Source organism: Sphaeramia orbicularis, chromosome 3 (assembly GCF_902148855.1).
Source record: "Sphaeramia orbicularis chromosome 3, fSphaOr1.1, whole genome shotgun sequence".
NCBI classification, from domain to species: domain Eukaryota; kingdom Metazoa; phylum Chordata; class Actinopteri; order Kurtiformes; family Apogonidae; genus Sphaeramia; species Sphaeramia orbicularis.
Window position 1 is genome coordinate 14,123,580 of NC_043959.1, and position 27,915 is coordinate 14,151,494.

Sequence of the window (27,915 nt, forward strand, 5' to 3'; positions counted from 1 at the left end):
TGTTGACGTATGATGATTTTATAGTAGTATTTGTGTCTATAACACTGTTAAGCAAGGATTATGTAAATAAATAAAGGAAGGATTTTCTGAGTTACAGTTCTATAGAGAAGTGCCCACACATGTATTGGAGGGGACACATCACTACTGTGAGTATCAGACACTTCCCTCTTCCTGCATTTTTTTTTCAGTGCACCAATCAGTATGTTCTCAGTGTCTGTTCATGCTGTAAATGTTAATCAATGTCAATATTAAATTCAAGGCCCAAGTAACAATTCAAAACACACTGTAATAAAATGCAGTAAGGCACATATGTATTCAGTGTTGCTTTCAAATATGAATGTGTCTAATTAATATTTTGTAGTTTGGAAACTACAACAAGTGATGACATAAAAACTGAAAAAGCTTAAAACAACTCCTGTCCACTGGTTCTACTTCAACCTATAGATCTTGGAATTGATCTGGTGAGTTTTAATGTCGTGCACATTGTTTTATGTTAATTTGGTGGTGCCAGAAATGTTTTTTTGATGCTGCACCTAAGCCTTATAATCATAAGGAAGACCTGCTGTTGTGAGGCTTATCTGTTATTATCAAATCTGATTCTCTGTTTTCACCAGGAAGCTGTTTGGTATCTAAACATTAAAGAGGATGTATTCCCTATATGTGGGTGCGTCTGGTGTCCTTGCATAGAAACCTGCGGTCATGACATTTAACTATGGAGAGGACAACTCAGTTCTGAGAATAACATTACATGAAGTCTGAAAACTGGAAAGAACCTTGATGAAGTAATGTCATATTACTGAAATTTGAGACCATTAACTGTCATATGAATAGGGATGTAACGATATGAAAATTTCATATCACGGTTATTGTGACCAAAATTATCATGGTTATCATTATTATCATGGTATTGTTGTAATGTGTTCAAAATGTTCAAAACTATTTATACACACACTGAAATAATGTAACTAAGTTATATTTTGAAAAAAAAAACAAAAACAAAAACAAATAAATAACACACACAATATACTTTCTGTGTCAGAAACATTAAAATATTAACATGTCAACATCAAACATACAAATGCTGTGCTTGTGGTAGGAAAATGAAAGATACAGCCACTGTGGCTACATTAGTAGAAATGAGTGTAGCCACAAAAGCCACAGCCAGACTGGGTCCAGTCTGGGTCCCTGCAGCGGGGCATGTGGCGGGCCGCGGTGATGAGCATAGCTCCCCCGGGAAATTTTTGGAAAAATGAAGTCTTTTTCCTGCATTCTGGTGCATTTTGAGCTTAAAAATATGTTCAATCTGGCTTCAGTTTCATACAAAAAAAATCATAAAAAATTAACTTAAGTTAACATTTTCATCTAAACTATTTTTATTTCTAATCTAATGTATAACAAAACAATAAATGACAGACTTATAAATACAATTATTCTGACCACTGATGTTCATGAGATTCAATATAAAATAAGTTTACCAGTGAGACATGATTTATCATAAAGTCATTTGGTAATTAAATATGGACAGGTATGGACTCTTGAAATTATTTTATTTAGACTAGAAAGTACTCCTGCCCACACTAGAATGTACAGGGTGGGGAAGCAAAATTTACAATATTTTGAGGCAGGGATTGAAAGACAGTGTATGACCAATTAGTTTATTGAAAGTCATGACAATTTATTTGCCACAAGAAAATTGACATAATAGAAAATGTTTTATTCTATGTGTCCTCCTTTCTCAATAACTGCCTTCACACGCTTCCTGAAACTTGCGCAAGTGTTCCTCAAATATTCGGGTGACAACTTCTCCCATTCTTCTTTAATAGTATCTTCCAGACTTTCTTGTAATAGTTTTGCTCATAGTTATTCTCTTCTTTACATTATAAACAGTCTTTATGGACACTCCAACTATTTTTGAAATCTCCTTTGGTGTGGCGAGTGCATTCAGCAAATCACACACTCTTTGACGTTTGCTTTCCTGATTACTCATATGGGCAAAAGTTTCCGAAAAGGTATGGATAATAGTGTCAGGTATGATTATGACATCAATATATGTTTGGTTTCAAAACAACTGACGTAGTGCCTGCTGAGAAAAAACAACTAAATGTTCACTGTAAATATTGCTTCCCCACCCTGTACATGGACTGATTACTAATTTAAACTTAGATATCTCAGATAATTGACTTCTTTTCAGCTATTTGACTATTTATTGAGTACTTGCCGATACCGAGTACCGATACTAGTACCTAATAATCCCATTCCAGTTCCTAGTTCCTTTTGTAAATACTTTATTGTCGTTGTCATTAGTCTGACTGGAACAAAGTGCTGCTACTGACATTTAATGAGTTGGAATGAGCGTTTCTCAATAAATCTACCAGGGGGCGCTGCTCTGAATTAACCATACTGGACAAATACCACGAAGAAGAGGAAAGTTTAATGAGAAGAAGAAGAAGAAAGTCAGTAATAACAAACATGGAGACGACAGAGGCAACACTAATGTGATACTAATATTGCAGCGTTTTCACTGGTAAGGTTTAAAAGCGAAGCTTCAGCAGGAAGAGAAAAGAGCCAGAAGTTTGGTTTTCACTTCTGCTGGTGGCGGTCTGCACCGCTCCGTACCCCTCTCTGTCTGGGTACTTTGCTTTCAATAGATGTTGTACATGATGAAATGAACAAGCAGTAACTTCCTACAAGTGATGTGTGCAGTGTGAAACGTTTGGGTGAGTTCGATCGCTCTCGGCAGCGCTCTTCAGTAGTGGAGACCGCATTTGTTATTTTCCTTGGTTATCGCTCGGACATTTTCGATCAGAGATGTAAGTTGGTCGATTTTACTAAAAAATACCTTTGCCACTGTGGCTACATGGGTTCAAAACAACTTTGCCAACCAGGAAATGCATCGCCAATGGCGATAGGCTAGCGCAAGCCTAGAAATGTGCATTAATGATAGCTCCTCATGGCCATAAGACATATCTGCACCAGGAGTGGAAATTAATAGGATTTTATCAATATCAATGCTATTATGGAATCTGTTTACCAATCCAATTCCATATCAAATCTCCTATTGATTCTGAGTGTTTTTTTGAGTAGGAAAAAAAAGTAGTTGGACAGGTCATAGTGGAGCTGGTTTGACCATTTTCCAGATCAAATCATTCACAATGTCACACATATACACCATTATACACACACAAACAGAAAGTGAAACACTACCATATTTTCCTGAACTATTTAATGAACAAATGTAAATATTCTGAAAGAATGAGGATTTTAAAACATATTAGGGTGATCTGATCCAGACTGGTCAGTGGTTCAGTCCTGGTCAGTGACAGACCAACCACAACAGTGTCATATGGTCCAGTTCCTCTGGAGGTCAGTCATTGGATTTACTGTTGAATGTCCTTCAGTTCACAAAACCTCTTCTCGTTTGGTTTTTACACACATCATGTGTCTTTGTACAGTTCAAGTTCACTGGTTTGGGCCCCATTTGAACTGGCTCGAGTTTGTCCTAAGTATCTATATTGAGACGGTTTCTCTGCTGGGTGAGGATCTGAAGCGGTGGGGGCCGGGGAGGGGGTTAACAGTAGCGCGGACCCGGTCTGTATGTGCGCGCTCAAGCGAAGCGGGTCCGTGCGCGCGCAATCGGACGGACTGGGTCCTTGCAGGAGCCCATTATCCCCAAACTCTGGATCACTGTCCATGCAGGTGCCTTCCACCATGTTTACAGAGACCAAACATTACAAACTGCAGACGCACGCCTGGAGTGCCGCTGCTTGACCAGGAAATGAGCAGCATCACCGTGATTTTCAAAGTGTGGTAATCGAACACGGTTATCATAATAATTAGAATTTAAATGGTAATACTAACCGTTGGAACTTTTACCAGGGTTTATCATTATACCAGTCATCGTTACATCCCTACATATGAATAACTGCAGTTACAGATATTACTGTTGATTCTGTTCACTTTATGCCACCAGTGTAGTATTAAGTCTAATAATAGTCAATTACGCATATAAATAAATAAATAATAATAGATTAGATTTCTATAGCGCTTTTCAAGGCACCCAAAGCCCTTTACATTATTGATCCATTATTCATTCGCTCCCACATTCACACTCTGATTTAATGAGCCATTTGCAGTTTCCCTGTGCCAGCCATGTGTACTTAGACTTGGATGGCTGAAACTTTGAAATGTGTACATACGTCATCAAAGGCTGACCCTCATTTACACCTGTGACCACAGTTTCCTTTCTGAAAAGTTCCATTTGGTGGGAAAATAGAAATGAAAAGCAGCAAAAACACAAGGAACATTCAGGGAAAGCCAGGATTAGAGTTTGGTATTTTCATACACCTTATGAAGACAATCAACCTTTTGAAACATATAGAATTAATTATATTCCAGTTTTCCTTTTTTAATGAAAATAAGACAAATGTACAAAGCCCATTAGTAGAAGAAAGATGGCCCAAAAAAAGATAATATCAGAGCATAAATGGTGAAAAACAATGTAGAAACAAAGATAAAATATGTTATTTAGCTCAACTGCTTTTACTGAAGTGAATCTAAATGCTTATCACTATTATGTCAAAGAAGAACAATTATCCCAAATAACTGTGTTATGCAATGCAGTAATTGTGACTACCTTGAAGCGGACGATGTAGGCAGCTATGAGCACACCGATGCTCTGAAGGAGGTCTCCCAAAGCATGGATGAAGGCGGCCCTGACCGCCAAGCTGCCATGGGGTCTGGACTGTGGCCCTGACCCACCAGACTGGAACCCTGAGGAGGGCGTAGGGCCGTGAGAGTGGCCGTGACCGTGTCCGTGGGAGTGGAGGTGACCACTTTGGTTTAATATGAAACCCATGCTAAAATAAAAGCAAACAGAAAAAGGAAAACTGAATATTAGTTTGGATTTTATCATATGTTTTGTACTAGACTCTAACTTGAAAATGTACAGATACTTGATCCCTACACCTCCTTGTTAAATATTACACACATCAGGATCAGCATGTTAACACTATGAAGTGCAATTTACACAGGACTTTGGACTGGAGTTTTACATTTTCACTGATGAGCTACACCACAGGTGTCAAACACGCGGCCAGGGGTCCAAATCTGGCCCGGCAAAGGGTCCAATCTGGCCCTTGGGATGAATTTGTGAAATGCTAAATTTACACTAAGATATTAACAATTCTTTTAGTTCAGTTTCCACATTCAGACTAATTCAATCTCAAGTGGGCAGGTCCAGTAAAATACTATCATAATAGCATATAAATAATGACAACTCCAAATTTTTCTCTTTGTTTTAATGTAAATACATAAAAATATTTACATTTACAAAGTATAAGTTCGCAACAAATGTGAATAACCTGAACAAATATGGACAACCTGAAATGTCTTAAGAGAAGTAAGTACAATTTTAACAATATTCTGCCTGTTATTAAATGTTTTGTGTATTTGCAGATCCACTATGATCTGTAAGTTATAATATACATGTGTAAATGATAAACTGAGGTACAATATTGTTAAAATTACACTTATTTTTTCAGTTTGTTCATGTTATTCAAATCTTTTGAAAGGATAGTTTGTAGATGTAGACCTTTTCATAATGTAAATTTCCTTTTTTTCACTCTAAAACATAGAAAAAACTTTGGAGTTGACATTATTTCTTTATTATTATGTTATTATTTTACAGGTCTGGCCCACTACAGATCAAATTTAGCTGAATGTGGGACTGAACTAAAATGAGTTTGACACCCCTGATCTACACTCACTCTACAAGCACAGAGTTATGTCCCAGTCTGTTCAGCCTGCACTTTGTCTTTCATTCCACTGAGTGAGACAATTCTTTTTCAGCATTTCACTCACATAAGGTTGACAGCCACCCCCACACCTGCAGTGATGAGCATGACATCGCCGTCTATGTCAAAATCCTGGTGTATTGTCCGTTGAACTGCCTCGTAGAGCAGGATGGCTGTCAGAATATAGATGAGCATCACACTGAGGACGGCTGATATCACCTCTGAAGAAGGAAAACACAATCAGTCGAGTATTTAAGAAAAAGACAAACAGAAATCCTGAACCAGACCTCATTTCAACATGGTGAACCACAGAAGTTTATTTTGGTCTTATCAGACCACAGGACACAGTTCCAGTAATCCATGTCCTTAGTCTGCTTGTCTTTAGCTAACTGTTTGGCTTTCTCGTGAATCATCTTTGGGTCAGACGGTGTCAAGCGTGTGTGGTGGCAACCAGGTGAGGAGTGCAAAGAAAAGTGTGTCTTGCCTATAGTCCAGCATGGTGGTGGTGGGGTCATGGTCTGGGGCTGCATGAGTGCTGCCGACACTGGAGAGCTACAGTTCACTGAGGGAACCATGAATGCCAACATGTACTGTGACATACTGAAGGGCGAAGTCAAGGGAAGGTTAACATCTGGTCAAAACGATCTAATTACAATAATCTACACCAAACTAATATTTTTGGGTAAGTAATTACTTATATTTTCAGGAAAATGTATTTTAAAATGAGAAAAAAATTTGTGAAAAGAAAATTTGCCGAGTTTTATGAGTGTGAATGTTTGCAAAGTGACAAAGTTTAGTACCGTCATTCTGGGTTCATTTTATAAACTTTAAACTACATTTATTCCAAATACATTGATATGTGACTATTATAGTATTTATGTCATATTCTAAACATACAGTGTTTAAAATTAATAAATGCATACTGTATATCTATGCAAAATACATTTGAATATAATGTTAATATTATTTGTATGTTGTAAATATTGGAAAAAAAAAAGTGTATGATATTGATAATTGAAATTTAAAAAAAATGTTTAATTTGATATTTACTTTTGTTGTCCATCCGTGATGTTGCCATTTTTCAAAACTCTTGCTATTTAGGTATGATAAAATATTTTTTTCCTCTATAACCAATTATTGGGTTGTAAAATAGAGGGTTTAAGGTATACACTGAATACATTTGAGGATAAAAATGTCAGAGGAACTTCACTTTGGAGAACTTCGTATTGACACTTTAGGTCCCCTTTGGACATTTCCACTTAGGGGTGGATTCACTTCTGTTGCCAGCGGTTTAGACATTAATGGCTGCATGTCGAGTTATTTTGAGGGGACAGTAAATTTACACTGTTACACAAGCTGTACACTGACTACTGTACAATGTATCAGTGTCATTTCTTCAGTGTTGTCCCATGAAAAGATATAATTAAATATTTGCATATGTGTATGTGTACACACACACACACGCACGCACACCAAAACACATGAAACTGCACCAACAACAGCATTATTCTTATTACTACCACCGCTAATAGGACATATATTTAACAAAATGTCTGTTTCTTTTTACAAACATTTTGCAGTCCCTTAGTTACTCTGGGATTTTTGTGATAATGTAATTCCAAACAGGACAGCATGTATTATATAGAGCTCTAAATATGTCAAAGAAATTATCATACGCTCTATTAACATTGTTCTCTCTGTAAACCATGTTCTAGTCTGGTACCATTAACTCAGAGAATTGCTTCTTCTGTTCATAATTTTCTATAGGTACATTTGTTGACAGTGTTATTTTTCTGTAGTTGTAGTCATACAGTGTGAGGACTGGTAAGGGGTCAGTTATATCACATAGTTATATCACATTAGACCACTGACATAAATGCATTCAATGGGTTCAATGTTATGAATGAAAACATTGTCAATGGGGGTGGAACTGTGTGATGTAATTCTGCATGGTCTAGTAATGCTTGGGAATAAACTCATACTGTACATCCTACAGAGAAATTCATTGGTCATTTTATGTCTAGTTGGATTTATCAGATCCATATTATAAACTCCTCAAATCAATATAGCTTTGGCCCTAATTACAGAGAAGACTCTTTCCTTTCACTCAGCAGCTTCACTTCCTCCATCAGCTCCAGGGGTTGTTTGTGTTGCGCCTTGACAACAGTAACCTCCTCTGACAGGAAGCTGAAACTTCTAATATCATCTTCTTCCTCTACTGCTGTGTTTTTCCTCATCCCCTTTGTGAGAATAACCAGCACAGCGTATATTTGATTGTTTATGTTAGCCTTTTTGTTAGCTTCATGGATAATTAGCTACTGCTCACTTGGAGTGTGACAAAATATCGATATGGCAAAATATTGAGATATTTGATCTTATGATGGATTATCAATGCGGTCTTGCCGCATATCAGTCTTTGAAAAAAAAAAAAATTATTAAAATATAGCCACTAAAAACTTCTTTCATCGTTCCTCCTTAGTGAGTCGAGTCAACGTTTTACATGTCATCCAGTGGGCGCTCCTTGTGTCAGTGGCTGAAAATTGGGCCGAAGTCACAGAAGAAGAAAAAACAAACATTGGTGCTAATCTGGTGGACTGGAGCAGTGAAGCTAAACTGAAAGATGCATCGTTTGCTAGGGGTGTAAGAAAATATCGATTCTGTAATATATCGCGATATTTCATTTCACAATACTGTATTGATATTAAAAAGTACTGTATGGATATTTTTAGGTATTTATTCAAATACAGCTATTATGGAGGTTCATTTATGGTTTTTGTTTTTCTTTGATTTATTCTTATTTAACACTATTTTGTTAAATAATGGTTATTTAAAGCATCCTAAAAGCATTTTTTACTGTCTGAGAGGCAGATGTTAGTTCCTTTGTTGGGATCGCACAAAAATAATGTTATGTTAGTTCTGAACTAAAAGAATATGAACATTTCAACAGGATCTTAAACTGTAATGTCTGTAAAACACAATTTAAGTTTTAACATGGGAAAATTTTGCATTAGCATTAGATCCTGTTGTGATCAAATAAAAATGTGTTTAGTATTTGTGCATATTTCGGGTGGAATTCAGTTCTTCAAGGAAATAGTCATTTTAAAAAAAGAAACAAACAGTATCGTGATATATTGTGATATATTGTATTGTGACCCTTATATTGTGATTTGTATCATATTGCCAATTCTTGCCAATACACAATCGTACTCTTTGCATCGTTTAAATCCAAAGTGTGGATTCACTTTGGCTTTTAACAAAGCTGGAGAGGGACTTCGCAGTATGTACGAACTGTCTCACCAAGGTACGATACACGGGCGGCACGACAAACGTGCACACTGAAGAGACATGAGATGTGGTGATTTCTAAAGGAGTTTAAAATGACACTGATCTCATGAAACGACCTAATATGTCACACCAGTTCTCATGACACTGGGTGTGCTACACGTACGCATTCTCGACCTTTCGCATGTTATTCAATGCCATTTGATCACATGTCAATTTACGCCAAGATCTCACACAACCCTAACCCTCATCCTCAGTGTGCGGTATTTGACGCATCGATTCAGGTTGGACAGGGGGATAATAACAGTGTGAACATACACACAGAAAGCTTATAATCTGTACAAATAACACAGTAATTAAATGTGGCATGTATATTTACGTGAGTCATGAAATCACGTTGTTTAAAATAGTGTCGCCATCAGTCAGACACCTAAAAAAAAATCCTGTTTACAGTTCTGCTTGACTGAAACAGTGTCATTGTACTCTGGTTAAATTATGGTACAAAATATAAACTATGAAATGTATTTTTCTTGTTTGTTTTTGTTTCACCACTATAAACACACGGATACATCTTAGGTTATTAAGAACAATATATCAATAATCGCAGTATCACCATATCAAAATATTATCGTTATCATGAGCTGTGAATCGCGTATCGCATGATATCGTGAATTACCCTGAGATTCCCAGCCATACTACTCACCAGGTTCAAAAATTCTTTACCCCAACATTCGTATCAATGTCTTTAATTCAGTACCAATGTCCTAAATCCAAAATAATTAATGCAAAAGCCGACTAATTAATTCAAAACTGACATGTGACTGGAAGTGTACATTTCTGGTTTATGTTGAATTTGACAATGAAAACAAGCTAAACCTTAAAGATAAGATAATTCTAACAATGACCACTAGGTATACTTACATGGTGATCTTAACAGCTTCATATCAAGTAATAATTATCACCACGTTGGTAATAATCCAATCAATTACTAATCACTAGGGTTTTATGGCTTTATAGGAGACTATGGCCAAAAATAAAATCCTGATTTTTTTCCTCTAAAAACTCAAATTTTCAATTTCGATTCAGGCTGGTGGTGGCGTTTTAGTCGGCATGTCGTCTTCGTGTGCAGCCCACAATGCAACGCACTGCTCCACCTCTGGTGCGTGATGAAGTTTGAGGAGCTGAAATAAGCTGGTTTTGCTGCTGAGAGAGGAATAGTTTAGTCTTCATCGGAAACTTCGAAGCTGTACCAAATTCACACAACTGAATTACTCTTGGTATTTTAAGCCACGAACTTCTCACTCTCCTTATCAAACGCCATTTTTGTACTGGTGTGTGGAGACCAAAGACTGTGGAGACTGCTCTCACAGTTAGGAGGAGGAGCCTACAGTATCCTGGAGACACAAGGGAGATTAGGGATGTAACAATATGAAAATTTCATATCAGTTATTGTGACCAAAATTATCACGGTTATCATTATTATCGCGGTATTGTTGAAATTGTGCTCAAAATATTCAAAAAGTACTCATACACACACTGAAATAATTTAACCAAGTTGTATTTTGGAAAAATAAATAAATAAAACAAAATAATTGGCACAATGTACCTTCTGTTGCAGAAACATTCAAATATTAACCCTTAGTGGTCTGAGCCTATTTTGGCCATTTTTCAGTACTTTTGATTTGGCCTTTATATACTATATAAACAAATGTTTCCTATACCCATGTTTGGTATCTTTTTTTTCAGCACAACTTCATCTATCTCATCTGTCTATATTTTTTCAATTTAACCTACTGTATCAACACAAAAGGACAAAAAATACACAAAAAAATATAAAATCCAATTTGAAAAATGTATATAATTTATTGCATAAATAACAAAAAGATGTTAAATGAACCTTTTCAAAGACTTTAAAAGTGAATACTGGTTCTAAATATTAGGTATATAAAATTAAAATTGTAATAAATTAAAACTATACTCAAATATTTGACACAAAAGCAGATCTTTACATAGGCGTTTTCCCCTAAAAGTGAGGTAATCAAACACGGTTATCATGATAATTAGAATTTAAAGGGTAATACTAACCGTTGGAAATTTTACCGTGGTTTATCGTTATACCAGTAATGGTTACATCCCTACGGGAGATGAATTTCGATTTGACATTTACCCTTTTTTAAACATCGCCCTAATTAAATAATCCGATTTCGATTTAAAATTGATTAATCGCGCAGCCCTACTAATCACTGACTAATTTACTGACATTAAACTCAGGGTTCTTTGATGACATGGAATCTAAAGCTCTAGAGATAAGATCATTTGTGTAACTTCACCACATAATACTCGTCCCTGGTGTGAAAAATATCACATTACATTTAAACAAATACACTACAGAGAAATCTAGGACAACTGACTAAAAGCCCGCAGAGACAGATTTCAGTTCTGATTCATGTCTCAGTTCACTCCCCTCTTGTAATGTCTCAGCTTTAGAAACTCACCGTTTCGCACACCGTGTGGCTGGTTTGTCTTCATTATCTGAGCGACATAATAAACCTTGGTAGCTATTGGTGGCACGCCATCTAATAGCTTCCTACTGCTGCTCTTGCCCACATTTTCATGTCAGCATTGCAGAGATGGATTCATGCCAAATACTGATTTTAAGTGCACTGCCCTCATGGCAACAACAGCAATGTCAGCTAAATATGACAAATCTGAAAATGCTGAATACCTCTCTGAAACTTCCAGATCTCAGTTTGTTTGTGCCTGTATGTGAGAGCTGTAAGGAGTTTGTGTGTTGTTTACTGTCAAATAAATGCTCTTGAACATGTCCGTAGTTTTATTTTATTGTACCTGGCTACTGCAAGAGTTTATACGCAAGACAGAGTTTAGCCATAGTTTATATGCAACACAACCAAGTAATGTGCTGTGTAAATTAGGGTTTATTAGACTGATCTTGTTCAATTTCCTTCTAGGTGACTGACAGACAGCCAGGTTTTTACTGGTGCTGCGTGACTGCTGTAGAAAACTGTAGAAAAAATTTTGTGCCAAAAGTAAAACAAATACATAACTTAGTGTTACTTACAGTTTATCTTAAGTAACTACTGGCTTTTACAGGGTCCCCACACGCTTTTACAAACAAAGTATCTAAACTTTTCCATGACTTTTCAAGGGGTGATGATTAGGGGTGTAAGAAAATATCGGTTCTGCAATATATTGCGATATTTCATTTCACAATACTGTATCGATAGTTTTAGGTATTTATTCAAATGCAGATATTGTGGAGGTTCATTTTTGTTTTTTGTTTATAATTTATTTATTATTATTTAACAGTCTTTTATTAAATAATGTTGGTTCCTTTGTTGGGATTGCACAAAAATAATGTTACGATGTTAGTTCTGAACCAATAGAATCTGAACATTTGAACAGGATCTTAAACTGTAAAGTCTGTAAAACATAATTTAAGTTTTAACACAGGAACATTTTGTGATATAGCATTAGATCCTGTTCTGATCAAATAAAAATGTGTTTAGTATTTGTGCATATTTGTGGTGTAATTCAATTCTTCAAAGAAAATAATCATTTAAAAAAAGAAACAAACAAAAAAATTGCCTTTTTAGCAGTATCATGACATATCATGATGTATCGTATCGTGATCCTAGTATTGTGATTTGTATCGTATCGCCAGATTCTTGCCAATACACAGCCCTAGTCTATAACATGTTGTAAGTAAGTAAGTAAAGCTTTATTTATATAGCACTTTTTAAAACAACTTGTTACAAAGTGCTTCACATAAAGGAGAGATAGATAAGAACAAATAGGAAAGACAAGAATAAGAAAACAGTTTCAACATGCAGATACAAACTTTCTGGCACAAGCAACACACACTGAACAAACACCATGGCCACATATGTCACAAACAACCCCTAAGACAGACCCATAACCAACACTTAATACACCAATACACAGACACAATATAGATGTAAACAAACTTCCATACACAAATATATGCATACACACACACACACACACACTACACTGTCCTGATTTAATGAAATCCTTGTTTATAAAAGTGAGTTTTTAAGAGTCACTTGAAGGTGTCTCTAGAATCTGATGAGCTGATGTAATGAGGAAGACTATTCCAGAAGGTTGGGGCCAGAATTGCAAAAGCATGGTCACCTTTAGTTGAGAAGTTGGAGCGGGGGATGGATAGGAGGTTAAGGTTTGATGAATGCTCTCTGTGAGAAGTACAAAGTCAAGTTTATGGGAAGTGATCAGATCATTGAGGATGAAAGATTTGTTGGATATAGACTGGGCATTTAAAAGACCAAAAACAGCTGAGGTGCAGGGTTTGGTTGTGGAGGAGTTACTGCAGCGGATTTTTATGAGATTATCTGACCTAACATAAGGGTCTGTGGACTGCTTAGGGGGCCTGGTTGAATACCGGGAAGTGATCCTGGTAGGAATACTATATGGTGGGAGGGGCTCAGGTGGAGTCAGTAAGAGTAAGAGTGATCTAACATTGAGAAGTGGCATATTGGTGGGGGAGTCATATGATTTTGGTGTGTGTGATGTTGGGAAAAATATTGTCCAGAGCGGAGTAGAATGGAGATTAAGTCTGCTCTTGAGGTTTACTTTATGATGCGTTTGGGCCTGTGAGGTTTCTTGTTAGGCATAATCCATATAGGGATGTCAGCTGCGGTGGAGGAATCAGCAGGAGTCAGGGAGGCTTGTTTACACTGCCTGTGGGGGGGGGGGTGGGGGGCTAGTGAGCAAAGCAGAGGTGTAGGCTGCCGGTGATGGGGAAGAAGAAGAATTCACTGAGGAGGTTGATTGACAGGTGAACAGTCAGTCCTGTGAAAGTGTCTGAACGGTGTGCTGGATGTTAGCGGTTAGCACTGAGCTACGGGAGTAGTGGAGTTCGGGCGTAGAGCTCCAGGCGTGTTATGATGGTAGATGAGTACCGGTAGCCAGCTAGTAGTGTCTGGCTAGCGGCAGGAGAGCTTCGAAGAGAAACTTGAGATCGGCGAACCCGATTGTCACAAGATGATGCACAGATTAAAGGCGTGATTAATAAAAAACCGTGAACCAAAGTGTGCCAGTAGAGATTGGCTTAAAAATGCATTAATAGAGAGAGTTTCTGGGAACCGGTCTGACGGAGGTTACAGAACGCGACGCATGCGTGGATCAGGTGATGAGATAATCAGCAGCACAGTTAGTTAATACTGTCTGTACAGTCTCTGCATAAATACCAACAAAAAGAGTTTGAGCAAGAAAAAATAAAACAACACAATAAAGAAGTGGACAGAAGAAGTGTGAAGGCTTATCTTACCGAGGCGATGCAGCCCGAAGGTGAACCTCTTGGTGGGTGGTTTAGTAGAGAACCAGAGTGCCAGGAGAGAAAACAAAATTCCTACCACGTCTGTCAGCATGTGCACAGCGTCACTCATGATGGCTAAACTGTTTGACACATAACCACCTGCAAAATAATGACCAGAGTGATTAAAAATAGATTCGACACAGACGCTGTATTGACAAGTGGTTACAAAGTTCATAGATACTGTTTCTGGAAAGTGATATTTTTGTTTTCTTATTCTCATTATTTGTATCTCCTTAAGGTCAAATCCAATGGCACTTTCCTACCGAGTTCTATTCACTTCACCTTAGCCTGGCCTTTTCTACATTTCCATTATATGACAACAGATACCAGCAGGTACTCAGAGACTATTTTTTGTATGTTTTCCAACGGTTCAAGTATGCTAAAGGGTCAAGTCATGCGCCTATTGACTTTGAATGAAAAAATTAGAATTGAGATAATGATTTCAAACTTTTTGTAGTTAAATAGTATAACATCTTAAGTTTCCAAATCCATTAAAATTTTCATCAAAAAAAGGATTTTCAAGAAAATTACAGAACTTCTTACATGAACTAAATTAAGTCCCTCAAAGTTCTCTAAGAATGAATAACATAACTTATCATTGCAATGATTTGAAATCTCAATCATATATTTCTATTTTCAATACAGTTTTATGACCTTTGATACATCCTTTTATCATTATAAAAATCATTTTGTCTAAAAAATTGGTGTGAATTGCTTTTTTAAGCATTTTAATATCAGATGGTGCCAGTTATGCTAAATGGAATGCAGATAACAAATGGGTTGATCCAAGATCACCACTGGTTCAGTAAATATGTGTCATCATGTATCATTTATGAATGTAGAGTCAGGTCTATAAGGATTTGGACAGTAACACAAATAGGGTTGGGTAAAAAAATCAATTTAATCATTTTTGGACCGATTTCTTTTTAATTTTGTGTTATTGATTAATGGTGGATTAGATCAATTTTTCAGAGCAGGGCCGCGGGTAAATGACCCGGAAACCGCCGACGTGGAAGCGCGGCCGCCTCCGTCTCGCGACAAAAAAACAAACTTGGTATTACTCCCAAAGTATTCTAAAACGTGACCTAAGCATCTACACAACATGCTGATTATGAGGTTTGGAACAATTCACATGAGCCACCGATTGACCAGCAGTGATAATGATTATACTGTGAGGTTCACGCTTACCAATAATTTCACCTGTCATGAAAAGAAAATAGAGAAGAGCCGCGAGGATCAGCTTCTTCATCACCCTTCTGTGTTTGATCCTTTCTCTCTTCTTGGTGCAGTTATCACAGGGGTCCATATTTAACCCTGGGCTGCCCAGGCTGGACGACGAGTCCAGCAGCGAGTCATCATCGTCCGCTACCACCAAAGTGTTCACTGCCACCCCGTTGGACGGAGCGCTGGTCGAGTAGTCCGACATCTCTCCTGACACCACAACCCTCAGCTTATTGAACTTGGGTGCCTCATCCTCCACAAGCTCATCAGAGAGGTCAAAAGGTGCTGTGTCACTCAGGTCCCAGTCGCTCTGCTCTTTCCTGAAGGCAGAGCGCACCTTGGTCAAGAGGTTCCCACCTGACATCTTTATTACCTGGGGGAGGGCTGTCACAGAATGGAGAAGAGCTGATTAATAATTTACTCTGACTAAAGTGTTCTGTTCATTTTTTTATATGCAAATAAAATTGTTTAAAGGCAGTGTTTTTCAACCTTGGGGTCGGGACCCCAAGTAGGGTCACCCGAAATTCAAATGGGGTCGCCTGAAATTTCTAGTAATTGAATTAAAAAAAAAAAAAAAAAAGAAGAAGAAAAATACTACTAAAAAATATATGTTGACTTGACAGAGACAATAACAATATAAAAGACATGACAAACTCTGAAGCTGAACTGAAGCACTGGGGTTCTGTTTATCTGTCAAATGTTCATTGTGGTCAGTTTCAGATGCTGCAGCTCTTTCATAATTCATAGTTTGAGTTCTTGTTTGTTCAGTATTAATTGTCAGCCTTGTAAATCCAAGCTGGACTGACTGTACATATCCTGACCAAGGAAAATAAAATTCTCCCTTTGTGCAGTAATCTACACCTGGTTTTACTGCCTCTGTCCATAATAATATACATTATACAAACTAAATGCCCTCTAAAATTAATGTTTATTTGCAACATAGTATAGCAAACTATTACATGATCAAAAACAAATTAATTTTAGCAAAAAAAAAAAAAAAGTCTCCGTTTTGAATGTCTGGGGTCACCAGAAATTTGTGATGTTAAAATAGGGTCACGAGCCAAAAAAGGTTGGAAGCCACTGGTTTAAGGTTAAAAACACTTCTTTATATACATCAGGCTCAACTAAATCTACAGTAAATCTAGAAAAACACCCACTTCCCTGATTTGGAAAGTGGTAAAAATAAATAAATATATTGATAAATAAAGAATTAACCCATAAAGACCCAAACATCCACCATCGAACAAAATACTGATGTAAAATGTTTAACCTCCTAATACCCAGCTATGGGTTTTCTGTCCACATTTGTGGACAAGAGTTTCACAACTTTAAACAAAAAAAAAGAAAAGAAAACTGTCCACCACAGAGAACATTCCATAAAAATTTTAAAAACTGCATTTGAAAAAACTGTTGCATCATGATGTTTCCAATACAGGCACTTACTTAATAAAAAACAAAAAAAGCTTGTACTTTGCTGACATTTCCTGGGTCACAGGAGGTTAATACCTGTTGATCAACTAACCTTATCAAAACATGTAAATAATTGGTGTAAAATACAGTTCTTCATCTTTTCATGGTCATCAGATATGACCCATTTGGACGTTCAGAGGCTCCGTAGTTAATATGGAAACACCATCATTTTCTACAACATTGTTTCACCAGTAAAACCCATGGAGTTGGATCAATGACAGTGGATGGACACACTGGGGTTATGTTCAGTTAATGATATCTTTGCTGTAAAAGTCACTTTTTCTTCAGGTTTCTTTGTTTGTGATAATAAACCTAACTTTAATCTGACCTTTTATAAGTATCTACATGATCAGTGAATTAAATATAGGAAAATACCTGATTTTCACAGAAAAAAAAGCTAATTACTGAGGATATCATTGGAATAAATGGTGATAAACCACTTCAGAAAGGTGAAATAGAGACATAATTGCATTTGCATCTCCGTGTACGAGTACGCGGAGAAAGTACTCAAAATTGAAAAACGACATTTCTGCTTATTCCAGGCAGGTGAATGAATAATTATCACCTTTATGTGAAATGATTCTGGTTAGCTTAAATACTTGTGACAGGCCTACCAGTGAAGAAGGTTTACTCAGGTGATCTCTGTCTGTAGCTCACTGTCCTCAGAGGTAATCATTTATTTACACTTTTGTAGTAGGACACAACTGTGGGTTGGCATTTCTGCTCCATTTCAGGTCCTACAGAAAAACAAAAAAAAAAAAAAAAAACAGGTGGTGACTGACTTTACACATTTAATTCATTCAATAACAAGGTCATGCAATAAAACACTATCTATCTATCTATCTATCTATCTATCTATCTATCTATCTATCTATCTATCTATCTATCTATCTATTAGTGCTGTCAAACGATTACAATTTTTAATCAGATTAATCACAGGGTTGCTGTGGATTAATTTCGATTAATCACAAGTACATATCATTAATTTTTTATCTATATTAATTGCATTTAATTTTGCATGAGCAAACAGACTCAAGAAAGGAGGAAATATTTAGGCTCAGCACTTAACGTGTTTCTCACAAGTTGGGCAATGCATTAGCCAAAGTGCTAGCAGAACTCCTGACTAATGTATGCTTTATGTTAATATGGTATTTTAAGATGGAAGTGCTTCGGTGAAAAGAAAACTCCTTCCTGCAGAATGTGTCTAATACTTTGTTGGTCGATTGTTCCATCTTGGGTTTTTTGTCCTCATATTTCCCATCCAGAGGGCCAACGTGCTGTTTAGCGTCTTCCATCTCTATCTCTTTTCTTCAAATACAACAAGAAAAAATAGGAAATATGTGCACAGCTTTAAAAGACACACAAAAAATGGAACATACTTTACTGTAGTATATACAGCAGTAAAAACAGCTTCTCTAAACCAAAGTGGTCAATTTTAGTATGACCTTCCTTTTCCACTTAACACAGGGGTCACCAATCCTGGTCCTCGAGGGCCGGAATCCTGCATGTTTTCAATGTATCCCTCTTCCAACACACCTGATTCAAATGATAAGCCTATCATCAAGCTCTGCAGAAGCCTCATAATGTCCGTCAGGTGTGCTGGAAGAGGGAAACATCTAAAACATGCAGGATACTGACCCTCGAGGACCAGGATTGGTGACTCCTGACTTAACACGTCTTTAATCCTTTTGTTCATGTTCTGATTTTTTTATTCCAGGTTTTTTTCAATACATGCCAGATGTTTTTAACAGATTTTGTTGCTTCTTGTCATGGGGTCAGGGGTCACACTAAATACTGACTTTAACCTTTAAAACCCATTTAGTTTCATTTTTTGTCTGTCTTTTAAGGTTGTGTACATATTTCCTGTATTTTCTTGTTATATCTGAAGAAAAGAGACTTAAAAATAAATACGCATTTTCATTTCAACACTGCAAAAACAACTAATCTAAAGACTAAAACTTTTGCACAATACTGTGTATTATCTTTGCGGATTATTTTATGTATATTCACATTTATTCGTGGTAGTCATTTCTTTTTATTCACACTTACAGAGCTTCACGATATATCGTTTGAGCATCGTTATTGCAATGTATGTGTGCACAACAGTCACATTGCAGGTCCATCGCGATCCACCAATTACATTCATTCTTAATCAGTTTGCCGAAGCAGACCACGCCCCTGCACATGGAGAGGGAGCCCTCCGTGCCAGGGGGCAGCTGTGGACTCTGGTGGCTGTGGTGCCTTCCTTCACTGGGGTCTGCTCCTTTCTGGTGGGTGGGGGCTGGTCTTCTCCCACTGGTCGAGATGCGGCACTGTGTCGCTGGCACCTTGTTGCCGGGGTCAGTGAGTGCCTCCTGATGTGGATGGCTCCCTGAGACAGCGCCTCCTCTTTTACTTTTACTTTCTGGTCCTCTCGTGCTCGGTCAGGCTTTTAAAGTGTATGTGTGCTTGTGTGTGTGTGTGTGTTTGTGTGTGTGAGTGGGTGGGTGGGTGGGTAAGTGTGTGTGTGTGGGTGGGTGGGGTACTGATTTTTATACTTATATGTAAAGTACTTTGTGCTATGTCCTCCATGTATGAAAAGCGCTATATAAATAAAGATTGATTGATTGATTGATTGATGGAGTGAGTGAGTTGCTGCGTTCTGCTGGTAAGGTTTTGTTGTGGCATGTCCTGCCCCCTCAAATGAAAGTTTGCAAAGCTTCAGTAGGTAGGGAAAAGATAAATGAGCATTACGTTTCACTTCCACTTCCACGAGCAGCGGTACGCATCGCCTGTGCCCCCCCACCTAACAACCGAAACACATGTGCACCCCCACCCCTCCAGGGAGAATCGTGTGCGTACCCCCCCCATTACACACACCACACCAACAGATCAGTTCCACAAGAAACACTGCAGTGTTGAAAAATGAGCAACGGACAAGAGAAAATCACCAAAAACAAAGACTTGGTGCCAAAAAGAAAAGCAACTTCAGTTATGTGGAATTATTTTGGCTACAAGAAGGATGATACTGAAACAAGTGTTCTGTGTCAATAGTGCCTTGCACCTGTTGCCACAACGAGAAGTAACATTGTTTATATTTCATTTATTATTATTTAACACTGCTTTTATTAAATAATGGTTATTTGAAGCATTCTAAAAGCACTTTTTATTGTCTGAGAGGCAGATGGTAGTTCCTTTGGAAACTAGGAGAATTAGAAACATTTTGTGATATAGCATTAGATCCTGTTCTGATCAAATAAAAATGTGTTTAATATTTGTGTATATTTCTGGTGTAATTCAATTCTTCCAGGAAATAATCATTAAAAAAAAAAAAAAAAAGAAACAAACAAAAAAATTGCCTTTTAACAGTATCATGATATATCGTGATATATCGTATCGTGATCCTAGTATTGTGATTTGTATCGTATTGCCAGATTCTTGCCAATACACACCCCTAGGCACCACACAGCTATTGTATCCTGCTGAGTATTTTTTTTTTTTCATATTGCAATATATATCGCAGGGTTAAAAAAAAAAAATCGCAATGTCAGTTTTTTCCAACATTGTGCAGACCTACTTCTAAATGTTTCAGACATTTGTTGTACTGAATTTTACTTAGATGCTGAATATTTTATCTTTATAATAGGTTTGAATGTTGTACATTAAACTTGTTCTGTTTTGAATATCACTTTCATTCTTTGCAAATTATTTAACTGTCTGGTCACTTCAACTTTAACTAGGCTCCAATGTCAGTATGCAAATCTTTTAGTTGTCAGGGTTTATATTGTTTACACTACCAAATAAAACAGAAAATGTTGTAATGTTTTGTTGAAAAGGGATAGTTCATACAGTTTTTGAGTTTAAAACTTCAAATAACTATATTTTATGTAGTTTTCATCTTGTTTAATAAGAACTCCAAATGTACTTGGCTTTCACAGCATCACTGAATCCATGAAATCAATGAATTACATAAGCGATAACTCAGGAAATGAGTAACTACAGGCGTGTTTTTGTCTTGACTTGTCTAGTTTCGCCTATATACATAAAAGTAAACCACAAATAACGGTCTTTTATGTCGTTTTCATCTTGTTAAGTAACAACTCCGGCTTTCAAAGCATTTAATCAGTTAATAACATAAGCAGTACATCATGAAACCAGGCATGTTTTTACCTTATAAGTAATTTAGAGCCACAAATAAATGTCTAGTTTCTTCAACTTTCACTCAGGGTCAAAAATCAGCCTTTAAACCTGGGAAGGGGGTAAAATCCAATAAAATACGCACTAAAACATACAATCCGGGACATTTCTAGTTAATTTACAACCATAAGTAACCGTCTGGCCTTTTCCGCTTTCACTCAGGATCAAAAATCAGTCTTGACACTTGAAAGAATTGATGATTAGACACGTATCGTAGTAATAAAAATGAAGATGTTTGTGATATTTTAGGTCACATCCCCCACCTTCCCGGTAAACACAGAGAGGTTAAAGAAACTTCACTGACAAGGCTTTAACAGACTTAACATTGACTCCATCTAGAAGATATCTTGCCTTGTCTAGTTGATGTGAGGCAGCTGATAAACTTTGACTCCTCTTAGAAAACAGCCTGTGACCAAACAGTAACAAGCTAGCTAGTAAAGGTAAGCTAGCATATCCTGTCACTTCTGTACTGACAGTTGACTCTTGTAGCTTGATCCTCTGTTTGGAAATAAGAGTGGGACTCACCTGTATGTAGACGCGCAGCCTGTATAAGCCAGTTTCTTTTTTAGTTTATATCTGTCATGGTGCAAACATCAGCCTCTAAACATCACCGCCGCCTTCACTCGGTACTTATCGACAGACTGGGGTTTGGAAGTAACACTAGCAAGTTTGGTTTCCTACGCAGTCACGTGATGACGTATGAGTCACATGACGGCTTCCAGGCGTACCAACAAATCCAAATTCTCCTCTGCTCTACGTTTTCCTCTTAAAAAAAAAAAGCTTAATTCTTCGCACTTTCGGACACAGTTCAGGAGACAAACAGACGGTAAGTCGCTGTAAATGTCGTGGACATGTTTTCAGTCCGTGGAGCCGGTGTTTGTTTGGGGCTCGTGCTATTCTCGTTAGACATCCGTTGGTTGAGCTAGCTTAAACACTTCCTCAGTGTTTGGTTACTGATTAGACGAGACTCGCAGAAATATTTAGCTGATAACATCTGCTTGATAAAGATCTGCTTGGCTTGTAAATCTGGGCCTCTTTTTCAGGTTCTTCAAGAAAATCAGGGTCATAGTTGCTGACATGGAGGTGGAGGGGATGGACGAGGAGGGAACATCGTCCCACAGTGGACATCTACACAGGAGAGGTGTGTAGTGTTGTGCCGAATTCTGCTCCCTGCCTAAAACTGCTCCCCCTCCCAAAGTCAGCCATGAAGAGGACAGTGTGCACCAAATTCACCCTGTCACAGTTTGCTGAGAAATGCTTCCTACTTCTATCCTTGTTACTGGTATTATTTGTTATAGATATTATTTGTGCAAACGTGGTATACGATATTTTGTTCATGCTTTCTTATATTCATCATTTCATAGGTCTTATGTATTTCATTATTGTGTGTTGTTGTTTTTTTTCTGTAGTTTTGTTTGTTTTGTTTTTTTTCTCTCTCTTCTGCCCAGTTTACTCAGTTCTGGTTGTAGTTATTGTTACCATTATAATTGTCACCATGGTTGTTACTGTTTGCATTGTTGATACTTTCTTGTGAGGGTCTTTGCCACCTTCTTCTCTCTTGTTCTCTCCCCTTCTTCTGCTACCCCCCCCCCCCCCCCCCCCCCGCCAATGTCAGGTCCGGCATCGAAATGTGGTTCAACAAAACTTATAATAAACACAGTAGAATATCAAGGGGCGCTTCATATACTTTATGAAGTTACCCTTGGCAAAATAAATTTGTTCATCACCAGAAGGAACCAGACTACCATTCTGCTGTTAGGACGCTGGACAAGACAAATAGACAAAAAAAAAAAAAAAAATAGTGCGAGATATTCCCTGGTAAAATGTCCAAATAAAAGAGGATACACAACCAAAGGTGTCAGAAAAATGGGCAATGATGACAGGGAGTACAGTTGGTGTCGGCTGCTGCCTTATCGGTACAGACAGCTGCCTGTCAGCCAGCTGAGCCCATGAAAAAAGAAAAAAAAAAAAGCTTCCTATTCACCCTGGTTCATTAATTTTTCTCTTTTCTGATTGTAGGGTATGAAATAAATTGTGAATTATTCAACCTCTTAACACCATCATAGCTGTGTAACAATTAAGTAATTAATAATATTGTATGATATTGCAGTTATGTTTTTAAAAAAAATCTGTTTAATATTAAAGAATGTGCAAACTGTAAGGTATATACAACTTTCAAATGTTAAATCTTAAATAGAAAACACACAAAATATATAACAGTAAAAACATACTGCCGAAAACTACATCACCCTTGCCTGGGGATGCAATTTTTGGCAGGGAGCAGAATTCGGCACAACACTACGCACTGTTGTATGTTTTTATTGTTATATATTTTGTGTGTTTTCTATTTAAGATTTAACGTTTGTCCTAACGTTAGGTCAATGCACCAAATAATATCAGAGAACATCAGGGTAACATGTGAAAATAGGGAAAATAGAGGCTCAGAAACAAATACACATTCAGGGTCAGAAGGAAAGAAGTGAAAGTTGATCTGTCAGGTGTTTAGGATGCTGTTATTGAACATGTTAGGAAATATTGTATCTTTGCAAAGCATAAACTGACAAACTACAGCTTTTAAATTCACCAATAAATGGTTCAGTAGACTTGAAGTGACAACTTTCTTTTTTTCCTTCATAGCAGAAGATCTTCAGAAGACACAACAGGATTCCGAGTGTCCTGAGAGCTCAACCTGTGTAGAAAATGTGTATGTGGATAAGAAGGCAGTGGACAAACTGACAGAGGGATTATTGTCCCATTACCTGCCTGATCTACAGAACTCTAAACGAGCCCTCCAAGAGCTCACGTGAGTATATCGATACTTTCATCAAATATCCTCTAGTTATTTGCAATAGGTAGAGGGAGTACTGATGAATTTGTACTGGCAGTACAAAATTGTAATCCAGTAAATTGTAACATGTGTCATGTGGAAGTACTTACTGAGACCTATTCATACATGTATTAACCATGGAGATAAGTCATTTAGTTTAAACACAGAGACTACTGAACAGGACATGTGTCCCTGTGGCACCACTGGATCTGGACCAGCAGATATTTTACATTTAATGTAACAGACACTGAAACAGAGCAGTCTGTGTGGTGTTTTGAGCAGACTAGGGATGTAACGATATGAAAATTTCATATCATGGTTATTGTGACCAAAATTATCATGGTTATCATTATTATTGCGGTATTGTTGAAATTGTCCTCAAAATGTTCAAAAAGTACTTATACACACACTGAAATAATTTAACCAAGTTGTATTGTGAAAACAAACAAACAAACAAAAAACCAAATAACATAATTGGCATAATGTACCTTTTGTTGCGGAAACATTCAAATATTAACCCTTAGTGGTCTGAGCCTATTTTGTCCGTTTTTCAGTCCTTTTGATTTTGCCTTTATATACCTTATAAACAAATGTTTACTATACCCATGTTTGGTATCTTTTTTTTCAGCACAACTTCATCTATATCATCTGCCTATTATTTTTTTTTTCCACTTTAACCTACTATATCAACACAAAAGGCCAGAAAACACAAAAAAATATGTAAAATCCAATTTTAAAAATGTGTATACTTTATTGCATAAATCACTCAAAGATGCTTAACAAACCTTTTCAAAGACTTTAAAAGTGAATATTGGTTCCAAATATTAGGTATATAAAATTACAATTGTAATAAATAAAAACTATACTCAAATATTTGACATAAAAGCAGATCTTTACATAGGCGTTTTCTCCAGAAAAGTGCGGTAATCAAACATGTTTATCATGATAATTAGAATTTAAACAATAATACTAACCATTGGCAGTTTTACAGCGGTTTATCGTTATACCGGTAATCGTTACATCCCTTGAGCAGACATGTACAAAAATGGCGGAGTGAAATCAGAGACATAACTTCATGTGAAGTTAAATCAGAATATAAACTTGAAAAATGATCGGTTATGTGAAAACCTTGGTTACAGGCAAGCAATTTGTAACTTTAGAACAAACAACACAAGCATCCCTAAAGTCACCAGACGATACAGAGGTTTGGAAAGAAGTCTTAGTCTGTCATTTATGTGGGAGATGAATTCCATGTTTTATTGGAATGTACTAATGTACAGGTTGTTGAATTTAGGCAGAAGTATTTGCCAAAATACTACTCACAGCATCCATCAATGTATAAACTTGTAATGCTTCTTCAGTCCAAAACAACCAAAAACAATCCATAAACAAGAAAAGCACTCAGAGAGCGCAGACCTCCGCCGAGACAGATCTGCCCCCTCGATCACCACCAAAATTTAATCATTTCTTCCTTGTCCCAGTATCAACATTTCCTGAAAATTTTGTGAAAATCCATCTAGAACTTTTTGAGTTATCTTGCTAACAAACAAACACACACGCAAACACACAAAGCAAAGTGATCACAATACCTTCTGGCCAAGGTAATTAGGCACCTTTTTTAAAAGGGTTTCACCTCTTTTTCACAGAATTTTGTTATTATTGAATGTACATTATTTTTCCTGTTATGACATAATGTTTGTGCTTCATTCCATGTATTTGGTGATGAGCAAAATAAAAGAAAAAGAAGGTGAAATGAAACATACACTGACTTTAAAGTTCAGGTTCACTGCAGGTTTGGTAGTGGACTGATGTGTCCTTTCAGTATTTTCTTCATGTGCTGTTTATTCATGTTCTATGCCTGATTTCAGCATGTTGTCAATTCACCTTGTTTTAACTAACTCTGCCTTATATTTGTTTTTCTTCTTTCATTTTTATCAGTGACTGTCGTATGGAACTTGCTGTAGTTATTCTGATAGGCCAAGTTTTGAACGTTTCTTCAAATAAAGTGAACCTTGGTTCAGTTTAATACAGTTTGATCTGAACCAAAGACTTTTTTAGTTCAGATCTCAAACTGGAAGGTCTGAATAAAAGAAGATATATCTGAAAAATGATTGTGTATAAACAGATCAGCAGATTTGATTCCATTTTAAGTTTGTATCGAGGTAGATTTGTTTATTCTAAACTGCCATTGTCATGTATAGTTTTTTTTGTCATCTACTAATGATTAGACAACTGGAACATGGTTTTTATTTTCCTGAAAATGTAACTTTTCTTTTTTTTTGGTATGTTTCCCCAACCAGACAGAATCAGCTGATATTACTAGACACACTGGACCAAGAAGTCACAAAGTTCAGAGAATGTAACACCTTATTGGACCTTAATTCACTGGTATGTTCCATCTACATCATAGTCATCATCATCATCATCATCATCATCATGCCTTTATTAATGAATGTTGGAGTTGTCTCTTGTTCCTACCAACTAGCACATGTGATCTCTAATTCAGTTTGATTTCAGTTTACAGAGGCCAAGTTTTACCACAATAAACTGGTGTCTATAAGGAAAGAGATGATTTTGCTCCATGAAAAGACGACTAAACTAAAGGTATTCTTACTGAAAGTGTTTTACAACATGAGGAGCAGATATTAAGTGTATGGAGGATGGATGGAAGATAACGTTCATGACACTGATTTAATATTACTATTGATTAAATGTAAATATTCATTTAATACTGTTATTTCCTTTCAGAAGAGAGCTTTGAAACTGCAACAGCAGAAGCAGAAGGAGGTGCTGGAAAAGGAGCAGCAGCGAGAGAAGGAGCTGGAGAGAGAACGGCAGCTCATCGCCAAACCTGCTAAAAGAACGTAGGATCCTGAATGTGACAGATGTATTTAAGGACCATTGGATTTTCTTGTTTTAGCCTATTTCTTACCAATTAAGAACATATCAGTGCTGCCTTTTTCTAAAGCATTGACACATTTGGGGAAACTTTTCTTTGCCTTGTGAGCAGACGCTGGTTTCCATTACCTTTCATATTGTGATCAATTCCACTTTCACAAACTAGACAATCCATCACCGAATTGTTGAACTCTCATCACGTTTCATTTGTTCCTGTTAAACGGAGTTGACATCACATACCGATGGGACATTTCTGCCTTGAATTGCTACTTAATTCCTTCCCTGAGCCATAACGGTAAACTCTGGGCCACTTTTATAAAGCTGCACAAATTAAGTTAAGGAGGGAGGAGGTTAGAAGGGGTGGGCGACCTGCAGTGTATAGTTGTGAGCATGGGTGCAGCTGATTGGTTTAGTAAAGACTAACACAGTCTAGGTTAGACCAGATAGACACACAGATGAGGGTGTGGAGGAATGTAACCAATGTGTAATCATAAAGGCGCATCTGAACCACCATTGCTAGTGATGTCAGTAGAGGAAAGGGTAGTTCACAGACATGCCAAGCACAGCCGAGTTAAGACATGCTCTTTACATGTTAAATAAAGGTACAGTTATCGGTAAGTTGACTGCTGTAAACCTTAGTAAATTCTATTCATATTGGGCTGGATATACTCAATACAGAACAAAGGTGAATAAATCTGTCATTCCTTTTGTCTTTTTTCAAAGCCATCTTTGCTATGTGACAGAACAATAAAGTTTTCACAGAGACACACGTCTTTACATGTGGCATGATCTTTTGAAGGGCTTTAGTCATTTTAATGGAATGATGCACCCCCTCATGTGCACGTTCCTCTAAACCACAGGTGTCAAACATGCGG

At 37.1% G+C, this 27,915-nt stretch overlaps 2 protein-coding genes across 5 annotated transcripts in view; one reads left to right on the forward strand and one right to left on the reverse strand.

Moving 5' to 3' along the window:
- The window catches only part of slc30a4 (solute carrier family 30 member 4), a 34,587-nt gene extending 12,608 nt beyond the window's left edge, over window positions 1–21,979 (reverse strand). The window contains exons 1-6 of one of the 3 annotated variants that reach the window (XM_030131129.1): window positions 21,841–21,979; window positions 17,739–17,876; window positions 15,637–16,053; window positions 14,401–14,547; window positions 5,860–6,013; window positions 4,634–4,856 (exon numbers count right to left, since the gene is read on the reverse strand). In XM_030131129.1, coding sequence (XP_029986989.1) covers window positions 4,634–4,856; window positions 5,860–6,013; window positions 14,401–14,547; window positions 15,637–16,033 — 921 coding nt within the window. In that variant the 5' untranslated portion in view covers window positions 16,034–16,053; window positions 17,739–17,876; window positions 21,841–21,979. The remainder of the gene's footprint in view (window positions 1–4,633; window positions 4,857–5,859; window positions 6,014–14,400; window positions 14,548–15,636; window positions 16,054–17,738; window positions 17,877–21,840) is intronic. The other 2 variants (XM_030131128.1, XM_030131130.1) reach the window with 2 other exon arrangements.
- Window positions 21,980–22,012: 33 nt separating this feature from the next.
- On the forward strand, window positions 22,013–27,909 carry bloc1s6 (biogenesis of lysosomal organelles complex-1, subunit 6, pallidin). 2 transcript variants are annotated; one of them, XM_030131144.1, is made up of 6 exons: window positions 22,013–22,141; window positions 22,359–22,456; window positions 23,953–24,118; window positions 26,443–26,530; window positions 26,660–26,746; window positions 26,891–27,909. In XM_030131144.1, exons 2-6 carry the CDS (start codon window positions 22,393–22,395, stop codon window positions 27,008–27,010), a joined length of 525 nt encoding a protein of 174 aa, XP_029987004.1. In that variant the 5' UTR covers window positions 22,013–22,141; window positions 22,359–22,392; the 3' UTR covers window positions 27,011–27,909. The 2 variants fall into 2 exon arrangements, with proteins under 2 accessions (XP_029987004.1, XP_029987005.1); XM_030131145.1 differs by having other exon boundaries at window positions 23,956–24,118.
- Window positions 27,910–27,915: the final 6 nt, after the last annotated feature.